The sequence below is a fragment of the Lycorma delicatula genome, chromosome 10 (genome assembly GCF_047948215.1).
Source record: "Lycorma delicatula isolate Av1 chromosome 10, ASM4794821v1, whole genome shotgun sequence".
Taxonomy (NCBI): Eukaryota; Metazoa; Arthropoda; class Insecta; order Hemiptera; family Fulgoridae; genus Lycorma; species Lycorma delicatula.
The window spans coordinates 52,296,635-52,320,243 of record NC_134464.1 but is presented as its reverse complement, the minus strand read 5'-3'; the positions used below and the strand labels follow the sequence as shown (position 1 = coordinate 52,320,243).

Genomic DNA, 23,609 nt, shown 5'->3' with positions numbered 1-23,609 from the left:
TCCATTAATTAAAGCACGCACTGAACCTTCTGTTGTGGGGTTCACATCTAGACCAACTTTTACTGATAATTTTGTAAATTATTTACAGGCGGTTTAACGGAAAGGCACACTAAAGAGTGTTTCCTAACATTGTAACACCAACCACCCATCCTCCTTTCCTAAATCTTACAATTATCTCAGTACAATCGACTCCCTCCGGAAAAGGGAGCGCATTGCATCCTCCAAATACTAGGGCCCACAAAAGGCGCATTCCTGCTAGGCCGGAAGGCTCCACGGCCTTCACGGTCGAACTGAAGGGGAATCACGCCGAGAGAAAGAAATTCATACGCGGCTAGTCTCCCAAGGACAGTCCTGGTAAAACAATTTCTTCCCGGTCAAAAGGATCGGAATTCAGTAAATAATTTTGCAGTTGCATTGCGAATCGGCTTGCCTGCGCATGCGTATTTCGATGACCTTGATTAGTATACAGATCAAATCTTGGAGATATTTCCTGTCGATTGAGCCTACGTTTAAGAGAATACGACGACTGGGTTTCTAAATTTAGGCCATTACTTTGTATACTTATGATACTCGATATGTTACTTATTTTGACGAACTAATTTTATCATAAAAATTACATAAAATCTATTTGAATTCAAACATTTTTTGAAACTTTCTTCGATACATCTTCCCTATTTTTAAAATGTAACTCCCCATTATTACTTTAAATTTTTTATATATTATAAAATAACCGATAGTATGGCGTAAAACTCTTTTTTATTATATTTTTTAAGAGAAGGCAACCTTTATTTGAAATTTTATAACTTTAATTTTTTTTTGTAATTTTAAAACTTTTCAAGCTTGATAGATATTTCATTTATCATTGCATTTCTGATAATTAATCATAAGCTTTCCATCAGGAGGTTTCATTTATATAGGATCAGTTGTTTCTGAGTGATATTATAACGAATATATTTATATACGGGTAAAGTTAAAAAAACTATACACTCATTTAAATGAGTGGGATGATTGGAAAAAAATTTTTAAACCATTAAAAATTTAAGTGAATAGATAAACCAATTATTAACTTAAAAAATCTATTATTAAAAAAAATATTTAAAACGATTTTTATTAGTAAAATATAAAATTTATTTATTTTCTTTGATGCCTTTTTTTTGTTACAGTATTAACAGAGTTCATTAAGTGATGAAGAAAAACTGAAGTTATATTAATTAATCATTTCGTCGAAACTGAGACTACCATCTGTTAAAATCATTAAAATGTTAATAACTCTATTACGAAGTAGTTCGTGATGCTCTCATTTCCATATCTTCAAAATGAGCCCAAGTGCTCTGGACCCGGACGAACAAGAGGAGGTAAGTTAATTAAACCAATTGTTTATTTTTTTTATTTTAACTTAGTTATAAAGTCGACCATTATTATCTGCATATAAAATAATTTCATTTCTTTTTCCGTAACATAAAAATATAAGTAAATTGAATAAAATATTTATTGATTAGCATCCGCGCCGCGGCTTCGATCGCGTTATATGCGTATAGGATTTCCAAAATTGGAAATAACCTTTTAGTAATTATGTGTGGGCTTTTACTCTGAGAATTATCGCTAATCACAATTTAAACGGTAAAAAAGATTAATTTGGATTAATAAAAATTTTTCAGTAAAATACAAGTTTATAAAATATCATAAAATAAAAGAATTATAAAACTTCCCGGTAAATTTTTTTTTTTTTTTTTGTTTATATTATATTACTATAAAGGATCATAAGAACGGTAAAATTCAGAAAGAAAGACATTGTAATCTAGTATCACGACCATGTAACGCAATTTCCCGTGGACCTTTCTTTGTCTTCGTTCACTAAAAATATGGCTATTTCATCAGTTGTAGATGCATTATATCGGCTTCATTGTTCACCTACCGGAATCCGGTTTGTATGATAATTTCAATTTGTTTAATTCATTAGTAGATCTCGACTCAAAATTATACTAGAAACTGTTTGTATAAGACCATTATTATTTTGGGAACATTTTTACAATGATTCAATGAATTTCCTTTTTAAATTTGGGCTTATATTTTATCGGCTTCAGATTTAAAATAGATGTGTAAGAATTTGGGAATATTTTTTAGATTCGGGCGGTAATGCCAATCAAATGATAAACTTAGATCTGTTTTTTAAAAATGATCGTGAAATTCCCTTCTCTTATACTAGATCGTGAATACCGGTATTTTTTAGTGGTTGGGTTTCAATTAACCACATACACCTCAGGAATAGTCGACCTGAGACTGTACAAGGGTGCACATTTTATTTACATTCATACATGTCATCCTCATTCATTGTAATTTCTTACAGTGATTCCGAAGGCTAAACAGAAAAAGAAACAGAGACGACTACAGCCGCTTTATGTCATTGCTACACTAGCGCTACTTGTGGTGAGAGGGGGTACTAATGACGCAGTATACCCACTTAGAGCCACTGGTCTATTTAAAGCATTTTTTGGTGTAGAAGTGCGATTTGCAAAGATTTTTTTGGAAATATTATTTTTAATTGTTAACAAATTTGCCTAAGAAAAATAAGACCATAATTAGGCGTAATCTAGAGATATTGAGGGTGACCTTGGTCTGCAGCTTCACCCGCTTGACCTTTTAAGTTGAAAATTTAATGCCATAAATATCCCATATACAGAAGTAATTTATCCACGTTTGATCAAAATAGGTTCAGTAGTTCTTGAGATATGAAGTGATTTAGAGAGCGACACCGAACATATAGAAATACGAATATCTGGAAAATCTCCATACGGTTTTTGGGTTCCTTAGGTGTCAAAACGTAAAGATCCGGTGAAAACCGCATATGCCCAAATTGGACCGATTACATATACTTTTTCTTCTAGAAATTATTTAGCTCTGATATAGCGCTAGACGTGAAAGTAAAAAATTAATGCAAGTTTTCAATTCGGGTTTAAATTTAAAAATTTTGAAATCTGCGCCAAGTTAAGGGTTAATAAACTGTTGTGTTATTCATTGGCATTGAATTGTAAAATGAATTGCAGAAATTTATTTTTTTTTTGGTTTAAGTGTAAACAGTTTTAACAATTTTATTCATTAAGTATTTAAGTATGGTGTATATAATGTGTATAAGTACTGTTTTATAAATATAAAAAAATATTCGAAATCAAGGCGTTTTCACTTATTACTTATAATGAGAAAAATAGTTTATGCGTTTAGGAAGGTATGTTATCTTCATCAAATAATATTGCAGCTTACGCGCTTACACGCACTTTATTTTAATAATTTGCCTTTCTAGTTAATGGTGGGTATGTAGTAGGTGCGTGTCAGAAGTAGTACTATTTGCTGTGGAAACAATCCGTGACGTACTTTCTTCACGGTAGTTGAAAATTGTTACATTGTTTGTGCTTCTTAAACAACTTTTGGCTCTTACAAACATTTATTATGACTACTATTTCTCTTAATTTATAAAAATCCTATTTTCAGCTATAATTACTCGTGCAATTATTTATAGGTACTCGTAACTATAATTTTTAGCAATCGAGAAAGGCTTTTATATATATATATATATATATATATATATATATATATATATATAAAATTTATATATATATATATATATATATTTAAATTAGGATAGTTATTTAAATAAAAGAGTGTCTATGGTATTTAGAAGCTAATACAACACGTTAATTGGAGGTGACAAAAAACATTTAAAAACCTTTATAATATTAAACTTAAAATATGTTTTCCGCTGTGTTGTGGTATAAATCTGATTAAAAAAATTTTTTAATTTTACTTTTTAAAGATTAAACAAAGGTTTTTAATAAATTATCTTATATTTATAAAAAAAAATATCTTATGAATTATTTTTTGTTATTATTTTGCTTTTATTAAAAATATTTATTATTTGTTTGGATGTAATATGAAAATAAACAAATTTACCCCCATTACCACTAATAGAAAAAAAATATAAGAAAAATAACATTTATTATTTTGATTCACAACGGACGATTAGTTTTGATCTCTTTTCTTATTGTGAGTTAGTTATACAGGTTTTGTAAATGTAGTATGTACAATTTAGTTTTTGATAAAAAAGAAAGAATACTGCGGTGTTGTAACTTTATTTAACACAGAAGCCCTTTCATTTTTCTTTCAGTTCACGTAGGCAAAAACTGAAACAGCTATTTCGTAATTTATTTCTCTTTTAATACTGCAATATTCTATAAAAACAAAAAAAAAAACATAATGATAGTAAAAATGTTAACTAACAATGTGGACTATTTTTCGCTTTCCTTTATAAAATTATAACGTAATAAATAGATATATATTTTTATTTATAAAGTAACTTTAATTTTAAAAATAATTACAAATTAATTTTTTTTTATCAATATAATTTTACAAATATATTCTGAAAAAAAAAGCAGTATGTAGTTTATTTAATTTTTTTCCATTTGATTCTGATAATCGTGAATACTGCGGAACCAATCATTACAAAATTTTAACTGAAGCTTTTTTACGACCCCGGAATATTTACTACAGTTCAAATCTCACTAATCTCTTTAAAAAAAGCCTATAAATAAATAAATTGAAACTTGTTTTTACTAAATTTAATGTCGTTGTGTATATCGATTGTCATTGCATAAATCGATCATTGTTTATGTCAGTATCGACTTCAGATAGATATAGATAGTATATTACTATATAGATATTAGTATAGATAGTTATTTGTATAGTATTTTTTAGATAGTTATTTCTTGATTTTCCTAAATTTAATGTTGTTCTCTGTAAAAGATCATTTATATTACTATCGTAATTAGTTTGATGATAAAACTAAAGGGAATGACGATTATTTACATATATAACAGTTTTTGCTATATATGTGAAGGAGAATAAAAATGCTTTTGACTCAACAAATAAGGCCGTCATAGTTTACTAGAACTTTAATCTCACTGCAGTGGATGAAGAGAGTTAGTTGTTCAGTCATGAAGTTTTTTGCAGAAGGATGATTTAACCAAATTTTACGCCATTTACTAATAAATTATACAAATTTTGTTATATTTTATAAGGTAATTTATCAAAAGTAAATAATATATAGAATTAACCCGGATTATTTTGTTGACTAGTATCCATTTTATTAACAATTTTATAATACATTTTATTTGAATAATTATTAAGTAATAATATCGTTATGTAGAATTAATGTTATGAAAATATTCATGAAAGGTTTTTTTTCATATTTAATTTTAATAATATTTTAACTACTTAGATTCTAAAGTTATGTTAGTTTATTAAAACAAATTAAATTTTGAATTTCAGATGAAATAAATAATTGTGAATTTATATTGTTAGCAGGATTATTCTGTAATTAAGCGAAAAATAGTTCATTGTTAAGTTGTGGAATATTTAAGTATAGGGAAAGAGAAGTCGGTTTTATAATCCTTAGTTACAAAGTAAGGCAGGAAAAGAAAGGGAATACTATAGATGAGGAATGGTCGGTAGAATAAGGACAGATGAATTAACTTGATTAATAACATGCTGAAATATGGGTATAATTAGAAGAGTAAGTATGGAAAGATAGCGCGGAAAGGGGAGGAGGGAAATATAGTGAGAAAAGATGAAAGGAAATGAGACAGAGTTAGGGTGACGTACAACGAATACGCTTAAGCAATATTCTGTAAACTTAGAACACTATTGTTATAGAAGGTTTTAGATTTTATACTTGATATTGTGTGGTAAGTTTTGAGTATGTTGATTCCATTCAGTAAAGTTTTGTATTGGTCCTTATACGTACAATGAAAACGTGTCAGTTTTTCGGCTTAAAACTACGGATTTCAAAAGAATTTGAATGAAAATGTATGTAAATATATAAATAATCACCTCTGCTTTTTTAAGTATATAATATTTTTTATTGCTAAAGTAAAAGTGGGAAAATCACAAAATAACTATCTTTAACAATTTATTTTTATAAAAATGTTTATAATAGATATGTACGTACATTTTTCCAATTTAAGTCTCCTTTTCATTTGATACACTTGTCTAGGTGCCAAATATATGACTCAAAATTGTGCGGGAAAATCTTGGATACTTCAGCAATCGTTTTTTTTTCACTTTCATCTTTTCCCGGATTGTTCCAACACTTTTTTTCTGTTTAGCCTCCGGTAATTCCTTTCAGATAATACTTCAGAGGATGAATGAGGATGATATGTATGAGTGTAGTCTTGTTCAATCTCAGTTCGACCATTCCTGAGATGTGTGATTAATTGAAACCCAACCACCAAAGAAAACCGGTATCTACGATCTAGTATTCAAATCCGTGTAAAAATAACTGACTACTAGGACATGAACGCTGGAACTCTTGACTTCGAAATCAGCTGATTTGGGAAGACGCGTTCACCACTAGATCAACCCGGTGGGTTTGTTCCAACATTCTGAACTGGGATTTTGTCTCAAGATACTAACTGAACTTCCATCCTCAGTTTTTACCAATAATTATCTTCTATTTTGTCCATTTTCTCCCACTGGATTTGATTTTCTCGCCAAGAATATATTGTTGTCTTTAAACTAAAGGAGATTACGTGAAGGGCACATCCCTAAAGTTTTTCTTGTTCTTCTTTTTCGATTAATCATAAGATTAATTGATATCATATATCAATCATATCACCGCAATAAAAGATTGAATTTTACTTAAAAATATATTTGAATGTTAACGAAACATTAACCACGAAATGTACATTTTTGTTTTTTGCCGAAAAAATATTTTTTGAGAGGAAGGATATCAGGTCCTTTTCGTATCTTATATTTACTTCAAAGTTTTCAAAGCTCACGAAATTGGTGGTGTGACATTTGCTGAATATTCATCACATTAAGACCATCATATTTGCAAGTTCATCATAAATTTAAATTTCTGGTCGTCTCCTTGCTCAGAAAATTAACTGAACGTAAGAAAAAATAACTGATCACAGTTCGTCATGTATATAGACAATAGTCACCATTATTGAGCTTCTTGCTACGGAACAAGGAACTAACGTAAGGAGTTAATTAATCGCTATATCTAAAAATGAACGTCTAAAATAAACGTCATTTACAAGCTTTGCTGAAGAGAATACAACAGCAAGAGTTTCAAAGAAAAACATATTTTCTACGTTTTCCTCACGTGTTTTTTTTTTTTTTTTTTGTCTTCAGTCATTTGACTGGTTTGATGCAGCTCTCCAAGATTCCCTATCTAGTGCTAGTTGTTTCATTTCAGTATACCCTCTACATCCTACATCCCTAACAATTTGTTTTACATATTCCAAACGTGGCCTGCCTACACAATTTTTCCCTTCTACCTGTCCTTCCAAAATTAAAGCGACTATTCCAGGATGCCTTAGTATGTGGCCTATAAGTCTGTCTCTTCTTTTAACTATATTTTTCCAAATGCTTCTTTCTTCATCTATTTGCCGCAATACCTCCTCATTTGTCACTTTATCCACCCATCTGATTTTTAACATTCTCCTATAGCACCACATTTCAAAAGCTTCTAACCTTTTCTTCTCAGATACTCCGATTGTCCAAGTTTCACTTCCATATAAAGCGACACTCCAAACATACACTTTCAAAAATCTTTTCCTGACATTTAAATTAATTTTTGATGTAAACAACTTATATTTCTTACTGAAGGCTTGTTTAGCTTGTGCTATTCGGCATTTTATATCGCTCCTGCTTCGTCCATCTTTAGTAATTCTACTTCCCAAATAACAAAATTCTTCTACCTCCATAATCTTTTCTCCTCCTATTTTCACATTCAGTGGTCCATCTTTGTTATTTCTACTACATTTCATTACTTTTGTTTTGTTCTTGTTTATTTTCATGCGATAGTTCTTGCGTAGGACTTCATCTATGCCGTTCATTGTTTCTTCTAAATCCTTTTTATTCTCGGATAGAATTACTATATCATCAGCAAGTCGTAGCATCTTTAACTTTTCACCGTGTACTGTTACTCCGAATCTAAATTGTTCTTTAACATCATTAACTGCTAGTTCCATGTAAAGATTAAAAAGTAACGGAGATAGAGAACATCCTTGTCGGACTCCCTTTCTTATTATGGCTTCTTTCTTATGTTCTTCAATTGCTACTGTTGCTGTTTGGTTCCTGTACATGTTAGCAATTGTTCTTCTATCTCTGTATTTGAACCCTAATTTTTTTAAAATGCTGAACATTTTATTCCAGTCTACGTTATCGAATGCCTTTTCTAGGTCTATAAACGCCAAGTATGTTGGTTTGTTTTTCTTTAATCTTCCTTCTACTATTAATCTGAGGCCTAAAATTGCTTCCCTTGTCCCTATACTTTTCCTGAAACCAAATTGGTCTTCTCCTAACACTTCCTCCACTCTCCTCTCAATTCTTCTGTATAGAATTCTAGTTAAGATTTTTGATGCGTGACTAGTTAAACTAATTGTTCTGTATTCTTCACATTTATCTGCCCCTGATTTCTTTGGTATCATTACTATAACACTTTTTTTGAAGTCTGACGGAAATTCCCCTTTTTCATAAATATTACACACCAGTTTGTATAATCTATCAATCGCCTCCTCCCCTGCACTGCGCAGTAATTCTACAGGTATTCCGTCTATTCCAGGAGCCTTTCTGCCATTTAAATCTTTTAATGCTCTCTTAAATTCAGATCTCAGTATTGTTTCTCCCATTTCATCCTCCTCAACTTCCTCTTCTTCCTCTATAAAACCATTTTCTAATTCATTTCCTCCGTATAACTCTTCAATATATTCCACCCATCTATCGACTTTACCTTTCGTATTATATATAGGTGTACCATCTTTGTTTAACACATTATTAGATTTTAATTTATGTACCCCAAAATTTTCCTTAACTTTCCTGTATGCTCCGTCTATTTTACCAATGTTCATTTCTCTTTCCACTTCTGAACACTTTTCTTTAATCCACTCTTCTTTCGCCAGTTTGCACTTCCTGTTTATAGCATTTCTTAATTGCCGATAGTTTCTTTTACTTTCTTCATCACTAGCATTCTTATATTTTCTACGTTCATCCATCAGCTGCAATATATCGTCTGAAACCCAAGGTTTTCTACCAGTTCTCTTTATTCCGCCTAAGTTCGCTTCTGCTGATTTAAGAATTTCCTTTTTAACATTCTCCCATTCTTCTTCTACATTTTCTATCTTATCTTTTTTACTCAGACCTTTAGCGATGTCCTCCTCAAAAATCTTCTTTACCTCCTCTTCCTCAAGCTTCTCTAAATTCCACCGATTCATCTGACACCTTTTCTTCAGGTTTTTAAACCCCAATCTACATTTCATTATCACCAAATTATGGTCGCTATCAATGTCTGCTCCAGGGTAAGTTTTGCAGTCCACTAGTTGATTTCTAAATCTTTGCTTAACCATGATATAATCTATCTGATACCTTCCAGTATCGCCTGGCTTTTTCCAAGTGTATATTCTTCTATTATGATTTTTAAATTGGGTGTTGGCAATTACTAAATTATACTTCGTGCAAAACTCTATAAGTCGGTCTCCTCTTTCATTCCTTTTGCCCAGCCCGTATTCACCCACTATATTTCCTTCCTTGCCTTTTCCAATGCTTGCATTCCAATCTCCAACTATTATTAAATTTTCATCTCCTTTTACGTGTTTAATTGCTTCATCAATCTCTTCGTATACACATTCTACCTCATCATCATCATGGGCGCTTGTAGGCATATAGACGTTAACAATCGTTGTCGGTTTAGGTTTTGAATTTATCCTTATTACAATGACTCTATCGCTATGCGTCTTGAAATACTCCACTCTCCTCCCTATTTTCTTGTTCATCACGAAACCTACTCCTGCCTGCCCATTATTTGACGCTGAGTTAATTACTCTAAAGTCACCCGACCAAAAGTCGCCTTCCTCTTCCCACCGAACCTCACTAATTCCTACTATATCCACGTTTACCCTATCCATTTCCCTTTTTAAATTCTCTAGCCTACCAACCTTTTTTAAGCTTCTAACATTCCACGCTCCGACTCGTAGAATGTTATTTTTTACTTTTCTGGTGACCCCTTCCTTAGTAGTCCCCACCCGGAGATCCGAACGGGGGACTATTTTACCTCCGGAATATTTTACCAAGGAAGGCGCCTCCATTATTGATATGTGAAAATGCAGAGAGCCACATTTTCTTGGAAAAAAGCAGCTGTAGTTTTCCATTGCTTTCAGCTGCGCAGTACTCAGAGGACTGAGTGATGTTGATACGGCCGTTTAAGTCGTCCTGACTCACGCCCCTAACAACTACTGAAAGAGCTGCTGCCCTCTTTCAGGAATCATTCCTTAGTCTGGCTCTCAACAGATACCTCTCCGATATGGTTGCACCTTCGGTCCAGCTACTCTGTATCCCTGAGCACTCAAGCCCCCTCACCAACGGCAAGGTCTCATGATTCATAGAGGAGGCCTCACGTGTTAGTACCTAATAAAGTAACACTGCAAAGTTTTCTTTTTGGTATTATATCATCTAAATTAAATATTTTCGATTTATTAATTTATATAATATATTATTATTATTATTATTATATATTTGTTTGTGGGAACTGTTTTTGTCACAAAGTTTTCATCTTTGTAAAACTTAATTAAATAAACTTCACTTATCCGAAATAAAAAATATTTCATGATATCTGTCATAAGATTTTCATTCCGCATTAAAGAGAACTTTTACGTTTTCTACCAAGACTTTACTAAGATTGCATTTTTTTTAACCAGTATCGTCATAATAATGAGTATAATAACTTAAATTATTTTTTCATATTGTGCTTGATATGATAAAACTTGTAATATTTTGTACTACGAGCATAGCATGTTGGATGATAAAAATGACGAGACATCCCCAATTATAGTGGTTTTTTTTTTAATAAAATTATCTGGAAAGATGTATTGAATATATTTAATTAGAAAATCAGGTTAAACGACTTATACGTCAATACAATACTAAAGGATAATAACTTTTAAAATTCCAAGCTTTATGTAAAAGGAAAAGTAATTTTTTTGGAGTATATTTTTATATTGATCCTCGAAAAAATAAATGACTTGTAATGTACTGTGCATATCCTGGGTAAAGGTACATCTTTAGCTAAGAGATTACGGAGGGGTTGGATAATCCTCTCCTTGGAAGATATTTAATATGCCTTTAAATGATATTCTATTTTTGGTGTTTCATTTGTGAGCAGATTGCCCGTTTTATCGAATTTTTCCCATTTTCTTTAGTACCCTTTCTAGTTTGTAATATTCTGTGAGGTTTTAGATAAAATTTATCAAATCCGTAGTAAGGACTTTAAAGTTTCTCCCTGCTTTGAATTATACGAGTAGATGAGGACGGCTCTGCCTATGATAATCTTGGTTTTTCTATGCGATGGCTTTGTATAAAGTATGTTGAGGTGCATATCAAGTCCTTCTAACCCTACCAGTATTAGATTTTTTTTTGTTTTATCAGTTGACTCCTAAATTTCTTAATCTTTTCTGTTTTATGCTATTGTTTAATCTTGACATCTTTATTATCCTCAGCTATCTATACAAATCCGAATTTTGCCTTCCTCTACAGTCTTTAACGTATGTATATCCCTACACTACAAAATTAACTATATCTGCTTGTCTTAATATAGCCTCATCTGTTCTTTTCTTTTTCCTGTTTAGCCTCCGGTAATTACCGTTAAGGTATTACTTCAGAGGATGAATGAGGATGACATGTATGAGTGTAAATGAAGTGTCTCATACATGTCTTGAACAGTCTTGAACAGTCTCAGTTCGACCATTCCTGAGATGTGTGGTTAAGTGAAACCCAACCACCAAGGAATACCGGTATCCACGATCTGGTATTCAAATCCGCATAAAAATAACTGACTGCTAAGACTTGAACGCTGGAACCTCATCAGCCTCGTCTGTCCGGTTCGTCTCAACATTGTGCCATAAATTTCACACCTTATTTATTCGCCTTACGATCTTTTCGTTTCGTTTATTAATCCATTTTAATTTTAATATCCTCTTGTAACACCACATTTCAAATAATGTCATAAAACACTAACTAAAGATTACACAAATATTTCGAAAAATCTATTTCAAATTTTTAGTTCCTTTTTTAATATTTGATGTACCTTCTTTTTGATAAAAAATAGTTCGTAACATATTCAAATAGAGTTTATCAAATAAAATTACATAATTTTTATTTAAAAAAAGAACAGCTAATTATGAAAGAGGGCAAAAAGGTTTTTAGGGTTTCTTATTGGGAGATTCTCCAGCCTGGATTTAAGTATACGGATATGACAGATGTTAAATAATGTTTTTTAAATGGCACGTACATTGGTATGAGATTGGTAATTAGATTTATCGGTGAATTACCTTTTACGGAATGGAGCAATCAGATGGGCTAGATTTAAATGTATAACTTTGTACCTTATTCTTGAAAATTAAAAATATTTACAATTTTTTATATTCGAGGATGAAATTATAATAACTATTAATTCGAAAAATTTGTAAATATTTATTTAAAGAATTTTTTATTAAAACTGGTTTTAAATTATATTTTCTTAACATTAATTTATTATTATTATATATAATAATTTATATATATATATATAAAACATTATGTAATATATATTATATTATATATAATAATAATTTATTATGTTATATTGATAATATTATTTATTAACATTAATTAAATGTACAATTATTAGAGGATTTGAGGTAGAGAAGGCAATCTTTGAATTTTTACTTTCCTGGTATCATAGCTCTAGAGCTATGGGGTTTTGCATCTCTCAACGTTTATTGGATTAGAGACCTCAAAAAGAAAAACAAGTGGTGGAGGGATAATATTTATACGTACGTATGTACGTGTCTTGGCGTATTTGAAACTTAATAACTTTTGATTGGATAAACCGATTTTGATGAAATTCTGTACAGAGAGGTGTATATGTGTGTGTATGGAGAAACTTGTTGGAAAAGTTTTGAAGTCAATTTTCGCAAATGGAAATGTTTTACAGAAATAACCCCAATTACATTAAACTCCGTACATGCTTATGGTATATTTAAATAACATTTATAAATAAAAATATAACAAATAAAATCTATATTAAAAAAAATCCCCCAAATTTTTGCCCCTCAAAAGGAGTGTCTGTTATTTTTGGGGGTAATTTTCTTAAAATTTTTCAAAACATAACCCTATGCGTGTATGCTTATCTTACCATTTATCTTTAAAATTTTCCTCAAAATTTCCCTTCCATAAAAATGTTTTTTATTGAATTGCATATTTTTAACCCAATTTTTTTTAATGTCTTCCTAGACATAGTAATTAGTTGAAGTGATACAAAAAAATGCTATAGGACAATATTGGGGATGGAAGCTGATCGAAGTTTAAAAATAGCGATTTTTCTAATTTTTAAATATTTTTCTTGGTTAATTAATACATTTTTAATAATAATATCATAAAATTTTATTATAATTTATCACCTCCCAAAAAAAACAAATCTTGGTATTTATGTATGATTTTCAATAGAATTTTTTTTTAGTTTCTTCCATTTAACGTAGTAAATGTAGAAATAAATCTTCTTGGAAGGCGATTTGGGAGGTTGGGGACTATAGAAATACCGATTTTTTATTTATTATTATTTTTTTAACTTTATTTGGTTTATTTTAACATATAATGATAATTTTACAGTAAAACTTCATCATAAAAAAGAAATCTTAGATAACTTTTTTAATTATAGTTTTTTCCACTATATAAGAATAAATAACCAATTTCAGGAAAGTACTCGTATTACAACTTAGTCGTCAACTCTTTTTTTTCATATTATAAAATGATAGACCTGAAAATTATTCAGATAATTAATTAGTTAATTATGTTTAATTACCACTATAGAAATTCCTTTGTTGAGGTTTAATAAATAGTTCTTGACTATAGAATTTAATTACGTTCATTATTCATAAGCCTAAGTAACTTGTATAGATGAGTAAGATATCTTAACAACGGTTGTGGTTTGGCTACCTTCTAAACAATCAGTAGTGAGACGCATGGAATGTACAGTATGTTCAATAAAGTTAACACTATTGTACCGTTGAAATTACTATTAATGTTGTTTAACATTAATTAGGTTACATTTACTTAATAATATTTAGGCATTAGAGCAGAAATGTTGTTTTAGACCCTTGTTATTATACCCGAATGTATAATTGTATGGGTCATCGAATAATTAACATTTATTCGAATTGTAATAATAGTCTAACGATGTTTTAACTAATTGTTATTTTAAGATATAATAACGTTTATGTAAATTCCTTTTTAACGTTTTATTATAACAATCTGCATAAGTATTATATTGGATTATAAATAACATTAAAGTATAAAACTGTTGGAAATTCTGCATTATTTTCAATTTATTATTTTTTTTTAAATTTTAAAAGACGAAGTTACACGTGAATAACAGGGTAGTGATTACCACTGCCAATGAAACATTTTACCACTTTCCATTCATAAAACTTTATATGTATTAAAAATATGAAATTGAAGAGGATTCGCTGCTGTGTTGTACAGTGTAGACGCGAAGTCTCCGTAGCCGTAAAGTTAACGAAAAGTACGAGTTAGTTTACGTGTTTAGAACATACGGTATTTTCGTTGGGGTCAGTTGGCAACAGTTTTTTACAATGTCACTCGCTGAGTTAAAGACAGTTGTGCTAAAATGGCTGACACGAGTAGTTACAGCATCGAAGAGCGGTTAGTGACAAGTCTATGGGTTCGTGAACGACAACATACAAATGAAACAATGAAGTTAGTGATACGTTTCGGCAACCCTTTAATAAGCCGCACCACAAAGCGCCAACAATGTTGGCTTAGGAAAAACTTGCGTTTGAATTGGGCAGTGTTACAGATAGGCCGCTTAGTGGACGAAAGTAAACGCGGGTAGAAATTTCATTAGGCTGAACAATCCCCAATGAAATAAACTCGTAAACGGTCAGCTGAACTTCGTATACCGCGGAAGACAATGCAAAACCATTTGAAAAAGGAGTTGAAAGTTAGGTCATTTCGTGCGATGTCCATCGATGAACTGTCAAATGCAAGCATGGAACATCGCGCTGCATCCTACCGGGCTTTATTAGAAAAATTCCCTGCTGCAGTGTACCGTGGAAATGTGCTTTTTATTGACGAATGTGCAATCTATCGCACATACCATTTTGGACGAAAAAGTCCTTATTACGCAACAGTTGAAAGAAATCCACCGCACGTCACGGATTTGGGCTGGAATGACAGCTCATTTGTTAGGTCCTTATATTGTGACGGGTCAGTGAATGCACGAACTTATTTAGAGATGTTGGAGGCACGGTTAATACCACAGCTTCCAGAGAAGGATCTCATGGAATGAATATGGTGGCAGCAGGATTAAGTACCACCACATTTTGCTGTATCAATCGCGCGTTTCTGAATGAAAAATGTCCAGATCGTTGGATTGGCCGCGGCACTCCAGTATCATCAGCTCCCTTAACATATCCACCACGAAATCCTGATCTCACCACACCAGAATATTCATTATGGGCATTTATCAAGACACGCGTGCGTATCTGCATGTCGCTACATCGCAAATTAAAAAAATTATGTGACACTGTGAAGGACGCCTTCTGTAACGTAACACCAGACGTGGCAACGTATAAAATTGTGCGTGCAACATGTGGGTGAACACACAGATCCACTGGAATATTAAAATTAATGCTATGTATCAAGTGAGTAAATAAAATAATTCATTATTATATCGCATTTTTCATTTATAACTTTTTTATTTTATAAGAAATTGAAGTATTTGTTGTTATCGTTCAATTTAATAATTTTTGTCTCATGTTCTTTTTTTTCATAAGTTACTTACTGATTCCGCTAATTTCATTTTATTATATCTAACACTAATATTACGAGAAATATTTTGAAATTTTTATTTGCATTCTGAGCTTTCTTCCAGATTTTAAAACTAGTTTTTTAATTAACAAAAATTAACAAAGTTTTCTGCTAACTTCAGTGGGTACGGCCATCCTGAACGATCAGAATATCTGGATGTTTGACTATCCTTATTTTAGCAGGCGCTATAATTTACTCGGCTGCGATCGGAGTACCCGTGATTTTCTTTTTTCGTTAAATCTTTATTATTACTTTTCTGTGTAAATATTTAATATTCTTTGTTTTAATTCAAAGCATACTATTGCAAACTATTAAAAGAACGACATCAGTTGCAAAATTTCTCCAACTTCAATACATTAAAGTGTTAAATTAATACCTGTAGTACTCGAAATACAATATCTTACCAGTGACACAAAAAAAAGAACTTTTGAAATGGGTAGCGGCAGCCATGTAAAGTTGGCAGCACTGCTTTATGCAAAGGCAACCTTGCCACTCGGTCATCATGGAACAGTGGAACGGTCAATAGCAGGTTTTCACCATAAAAATGTTTTAGAAGGTTCACAGAGGGAGTTCAAAAGTTCCCGTTTTTCGTGTCACCCGGGTATAAAATATAAGTAACATATAATGCTATTAGAAGATTTTTATAATGTTTTTAATGTTATTATAGAAATATTATATATTCTATATAAATATCAAAAATTATATTGAGTACTTCCCAAAGAATATAACAAACTTTCAGTATATTTTTCACTTGTAAATAAAGAAGAGTTTATACAAATGTAGTTTAAGATGAAACCTTTCGCCAACCGACTCTTAATGTAAAAAGTTTTTTACATTCTTTGTGAATCAATCTATACGTGTAGGTTTGGCTAAAAATGAGATTACAGTCGCAAAATAGAAATTTTACAGAAAATTCGTTTGAAAATTTCAAACGTCATATGTAATTTTTTTATTTGATAAGAAATTGAAGTATTTCTTGTTATCGAATAATTTAATACGTTTTGTCTTATGTTCTTTTTTCTCATAAGTTACTTACTGATTCCACTAATTTCAACTTATTATATTTTCTAACACTAATATTATGAGAAATATTTTGAAATTTCTTATTTGCATTCTGAATTTTCTTCCAGATTTTAAAATTAGTCTTTTTAATTAACAAAAATTAAGTTACATATTTTACATTTAAAGTTAATTTATTTCGTAAAACTACAATTTACTAAAAATAAATAAAGGTAAAAAGTACAATTTATTAACGTTACGTAAATCGTTATGATTAAAAATAGAATAGAACTTAATAAAGAATAAAATAATTTTAATCATACTGAAATTGAAACCCAATCACCAAAGAACACTGGTATTCACGAATACTAGATCGTGAATACCAGTGTTTTTTGGTGGTTGGGTTTCAATTAACCACACATCTCAGAACTGGTCGAACTGAAACTGTACAAGACTTCCGTCATTTACACTCATACGTATCATCCTCTGAAGTATATCTGAACGGTAATTCCCGGTGGCTAAACAGGAAAAAGATAGTTATATTAGTAAAAAAATAGAAAACAATTTAGATTCAGTTGTAAAAAGTAAAAAAAATCTGATATGGACAACACGCGTATTAAATTATATTTACACATTTTTTTAGATGAAAAGTAAATAAAGTTTTATTTCATTAAAACCTTCTTATATTTGTTGTTATTATTGAAATATTATTCATCGTAAAACTTTTTTTCCAATGGTAGATTAATAATTATTAATAAATCAAATATATTAAAATTAAAAAAAAAGTTAAAGAAAAGAAAAGGAAATGAAGTCGGATTCGAACTGATGTACCTTCCCCTAAGATCCAAATATTTCATTAATTAAAATTTTATTTGTCTATAACTCTGGAACCAATGAAAATAAGTACCACTTATTTTACAATTTTATTGTTATTATTATTATTTTATTTATTTTTTTAAGTTTTAGGGACATCAACTGTTGTGATCATTAGCCCCTTTTCATATAAAAAAATATCCGATGTAGACACCAGATGACTTACTTGTATGCCGATTAAATTACATGAACACATTTTAAAAGTACATAAAATCTTATTTCACTAATAACTTATTTCATTTTCTTTTTCATTTTTAAAAATTTTTTTATTGTTATTGAATTATTATTTATTGTAATAAGGTTTTTACAATCAGAGTTTGATAATTATTAATACTCCAAAATTAATATATTTAAATTTAAAAAAAGAAACGAAAATGAAGTTTGGTCGAACCGATGTGCCCTCCCCTTGTAAGATACAAATATTTCATTAATTAAAATCTTTTTGGCTATAAATCTGGAATCAGTGAAAATAAGTACCACTTATGATATATCATTGAAAAGCTCTCATTGAAAAAAGGAATTATTACTGCAGTTAAGAAAAAGTCCAAAATCCAAATTTGTTTGGATTTTGGGCTTTTTGGATACCTTTGGTTCAGGCGATTGCAATCAAAAGGGGAGGTGCCCAACTAGAAGTTTCAACAGTCCTAAATCCAAAATTTTAACATCCTACGGGTAATCGTTTATGAGTTCTGCGAGATACGTACATATGTATGTATAGACGTTACGCCGAAACTAGTCAAAATGGATTCAGGGATGGTCAAAATGAATATTTCCGTTGAAATCTGGAAACCGAAATTTTTCTCTATCACAATACTTCCTTTACTTCGCACAATGAAGTAAAAAGTCATAAGAAATTATTTTATAAGATTTTTACAACTTTTTGATATAAATCATAGTTTGTATTAATTATTAAAATTGAATTTAAATGCTTATTTTTATTATTGAAATCATTAATTCCAAATTTTTAACGTAAAAAAATTAATTTTTTTAAATTTTTACGTCATGTCATGCATGTGTACTAGTTACAACTCGTCCATTGTTTCGATCCTAATAACACGTAAAATAGAATATTAATAATATAATAGTAATGAATGAGTTATTATCACAAAATATTATTCGTTGCATTAAACACTTTTAACTACGCTTATAAAACTATATATATATATACTACTCTATTTTCATGTATAATATAATGTGGGGTGTGGTAAAATGTTAATTTTGTTGTAATATAATTTTATTTTATTAAATTTGTATAACTTTTTTATACACCCATCAAATATGCAGCTCAACCTGTGTAACATTTATGATACCGTATAAACGCAGTCAGTTAGCTGGGCAAAGTGAGGGTTTCTCTCGACTGAATTGCTAAGAGCTCTCAGCATGTCTAATTGTTACTAAACGTCCACCAACCCTTTTAGACCCAGAATATTTCATACTATTCCGTGTCGTATTAAAAATATGTAATAATAACATAAGATAATGTATTACTGCTTACACAGGTACGATGCAATAAAAACTATATATTTATTTATTTAGTGTGAACCATTATAACAATAATAGCAGCATTTATTTGAAGGAATTTCTAACCAGAAATAATAACTATGTGTTATAATTAACAATGTGTTTTTTTTTTAATTTTGGAAACTACTACTTTGTGATTTATTCTGTAGTTATCAAAATATTCTTTATTTACCATTAAAATAAAAGTATTTGGGTCTTATTTCAAAAGCGGACACACTTCTTTGATTGCTATTATAGTAGTAAAAAATACTTACGAGTGTATTCTCATAAGAGTAAGGCTTTGTGGAGGCTAAAACAATAAGTTTGCATAAATAGAAGTCTAGCATTGAATTCGATGTACACTCCTTGCGATTTTCTTTTTTCTTTGTTACCCATAAACTCTTTACTATGTTTGTATAAGCCAGTTAACCGAATCTCGTAAGTTAACCGAGTGATTAAACAGTATGATTTGTAAAATATATACATCATCTTAACTCCACCAATAATGAGAAATTATGTTCGTCACAGGTGTAATACACTACTTTATATTTAGTACCGAACGGAACACAAAAATATCGGGAGATCTGTATATATAATATATAAATATATATAGACGAGAGGTTATCTCTAAAGTAAAGACCGTTTCATTATAAAAACATTTAATCTCAAAACTTTATACATTTTTTTTTTTCTCTTAAACTACGTATCTTAAACTATTTCTATATATAATCGCCACATGGATTAAGACATTTATCGTAGCGATACGCTAGCTTCAATATAACCTCCTCGTATTCTTCTGCCGCCAGTCCATTTAGCCACTGATTAGCAGCATTTTGAAGTTTATCGTCACCCCCGAATTGCTTACCATCCAAAAATTCTTTCAATTTCCCAAACAAATGGTAGTCAAAAGGAACTAAGTCTGGACTGTATGGTGGGTAATCGTAAATTTCCCATCCAAATGTTCTCAGTAAATCACGTGTCGGATCCGCAACATGTGGACATGATTATCATACAGCAGGACGACGCCGTCCGTCAGCCGTCCACGTCGCCGATTTTGAATGGCTTGCCGTAATTTAGTGTTTCGCAGTAAGCTTCTGCATTTATAGTCGTTCCACGTTACATGAAATCGATCAGCAGTATGCCAAACCGATCCCAAAAGACTATGGCCATCACTTTTCATCCAAACAGCTGTGGCTTGACCTTTGTCGGTCTGGTTGATGGTTTAGGATAACGCCATTCACTTGACTGCCCTTTTCTCTCTGGCGTGTAATACGAAATCCATGTTTCATCGCCGGTAACAATTGAATTAAGGAACTCATCACCTTTTTCTGTGTAGCGCATCAAAAATTGCAAAGAAGATCCCATTCGGATTATTTTATGATATTCCGTTAAGACGTTCGGCACTCGACGTGCACAAACCTTTCTGAAGACTAAATGATCATGAACAGTGCAATCGATAACAGCTCTTTAAACATCAGGTAAAAGAAAGGCCAGGTCGGAAATCGTTGAACGATCTTTTCTGATTTTATCATCCACGTGTTTCAGTTACTCCTCGGTGATTATCGAGGGCCTCCCCGAACGTTCTTTATTGTGTACATTATTATTTTTTTAAACCTTTTACTCCATTTTCGGATGTTTCTTTCGTTTATTTCACAGTCGGCGGCAACATCGAGTTTGCTATTCATTTTATAACGTAATAATTCACACGTAATCAAAGATACTACAATGTAACAACTTTCAGACAACAATGTTGTGTGTACATTATTAGCGTGGCCATGAACGACACAGGTTCGCCAACTATAAGGAGAGAAATTTTTTAGCGGTCTCTACTTTAGGGTTATCCCTTATATCTCCCTACTAATCGCAGAACCTAGACAGAAACCCCTTGCTGCTGTATCGCAGCTTATTATTATTATACCTAATAAGGTATAATATATTAGTAATTGAGAAAATGAAAATTAAGGATGTGCCCTGTTTCGAAATAAGACCCAAGTATTTTAATAATTTTATTTCATTATTATCATATAGTAGAATGATCTCTACGTCAGTGAATACTAGATCCACCATATTGGTTTTTAGAATTATCGGAACGTTGATATCAATATTTTTGAAGCATTAAGACGATTAAAATGTTATATGAATGGGGTGTAATTTATTTATTAATATATGAGTAATCTCTCTTTAACCCCTAAGGGAGAAAGAAATGATAGAAAAGTCAAAGAAAGAAGGAGGATTGAAGGAAACGATATGAGTCATAATTCTATGTTGAAATTTAAAAAAAACGTTGAAAATTAAATTTATTTGTATTAATAAGGACTTCTGGGACATGATGTATATAAACAGGTAGGTAACATATTACCGACTATTTCATATAGAAGATAAATAGGAAAAGAATATTGATAAAGAGTGAAAAATCGAGTGGACGAATGTGTTAAATAATATCCATGAAAATCTGGATAATAATATCCAACTTATGCAAATATTGAAGAACTCGTTATTTTATTTAGTAGAATTGGTAAGCACTTAACGCAATGCGGAAAACTTAGATTTAAATGTTTTACCTCCTTCCGCGCATAACGATCAGTCTACAATAGGGTAAACAGTAATCCTGCTTTTAATTTCCTTTTTCCTCTTGAACAATTTCTTCTTGTCTCTTTTTTTTCTTATATTTATTCACTTAGCATTTTCTCTATCTCTTCTTGTTTTCTTTTCTCTTACATCATTTAATATCCAGCTCGTATATTTACAATTTACCCGCAACTTATTTTTTTCTTTTTTGTTTTTCTATTAGTCTCTACTAGATGTAATCACTGATTATTTTTTTGAAATTAAATAAAAAATAAATAAAAGAAAAGGTTAATAATATTAATTAAACTATTATAAGTATTTTCTATTATTCTTTTTTGCTTAAATATTTTTTAAAGAAGGTAACATAAAGAAAACTACGAAATAAATTAAAAAAATAAATTAAATTCTTTATATTTGATCATGAAAGCAAGGTTTTAATTTTAATTTTTGTTTGTGTATATAAACCGACATCCTGTACTAAATAACTACAGTAAACGTGATAGTTTAATATTTGGAGGTATCAGAAGTTAGAATATGTTTAAAAAAAGTAATAATTTGAATAAAATATTAGTGAGCGATTCCAAATTGCACGGCAATCTTTTGGAAGATGATTTTGTAGTTAAAAATAAGAAAAAAGGTCATATAAACAAGGTTAGAACACGGGTCGTTAGGGAGTTTCGGCTTGCGAAACATTTAGCCCTGCCTTCTACTCCCTCTGTGTAATTAAACCTTACTAAAATTCTTGGGATACAAATCGAAGAGTAAATATGATACTTTCATATGGTTTTCGATCTAAGAAATTGATTAATAGTAATCGCAGATCTATATCGCACTTATGTTTTTTTAAGAAAAACGGGATAAACACAAAACCTTTTGTTGAAAAAACATTTTTTTTAGGTTTGGAATAAAATAACTGTTAATTTACGAATAAACAAATAAAAATTTTTAGTTAAATTTGTAGAGAATTTAATTCTGAGAAATGTGATGTAAATGTCTATTAAAATTAAACAAAAATTTTAAAAGTTCAATTTAATTCGAAACAAAACATTCAAGCTGGGTCGGAAAAGTGATACGATTTTAAATAGAACAATTTACGTACAAATGCTAAAAATTATAAAAAGAAATTGAAAGACATCCTTCTAAAACATTTTAAAAATTTGTATTTTTTCACAGGTTTGCAATAGCAGTTGATCAACAATTAAGTTTAGTGTTTAGCATTTGAATATTTAATTTTTCTTAAAACCTAAGTGAGGTAGAAATCTCAGACCACTTTTATTCAAATTCTAGATCAGAAACCATAAGGAAGCACCAAATTTACCTCTCGATTTGTACCTCTAGAATTTTAATACGGTTTAATTTCATAGAGGGAGCATAAAGCAGGGCTAAATGTTTCGCGAGCCGAAACTCGCTAACGAACCGTTTTGTGCCCTATGTTTATATGATCCTTTTTTCTTATTTTTGGCTATAAAATTGTCCCCGAGATATTGACATTCAATTTAGGATCATTCTGTGTATGTGTTGCGTCCAATATTGATTTTAAATAATTAAGAACTCCTGATTTTATGCATTAATTGTGAATACGTCTCCTTATTTCAACTTTCTTGAAAATTAATAAATTCCTTCGAAACGCACATAAGAAGGAATAAAGAACGATCATTTTTATCTGAAATTTGATATTGAAAAAAAAATTAGTGGAAATAGTACGCTATCGTAAACAAATATTTTTTTACGTCACAAAAACCTTCTTTTTTTTT

The 23,609-nt window shown here is 30.5% G+C and overlaps 1 protein-coding gene across 1 annotated transcript in view; it reads left to right on the top strand.

Moving 5' to 3' along the window:
- Positions 1–1,255: 1,255 nt before the first annotated feature.
- The window catches only part of LOC142331533 (transmembrane protein 151B-like), a 452,942-nt gene continuing 430,588 nt past the window's right edge, over positions 1,256–23,609 (top strand). Inside the window, exon 1 of the mRNA XM_075377518.1 lies at positions 1,256–1,355. Within this exon, the coding sequence (XP_075233633.1) occupies positions 1,317–1,355 (39 nt within the window). The 5' untranslated portion in view covers positions 1,256–1,316. The remainder of the gene's footprint in view (positions 1,356–23,609) is intronic.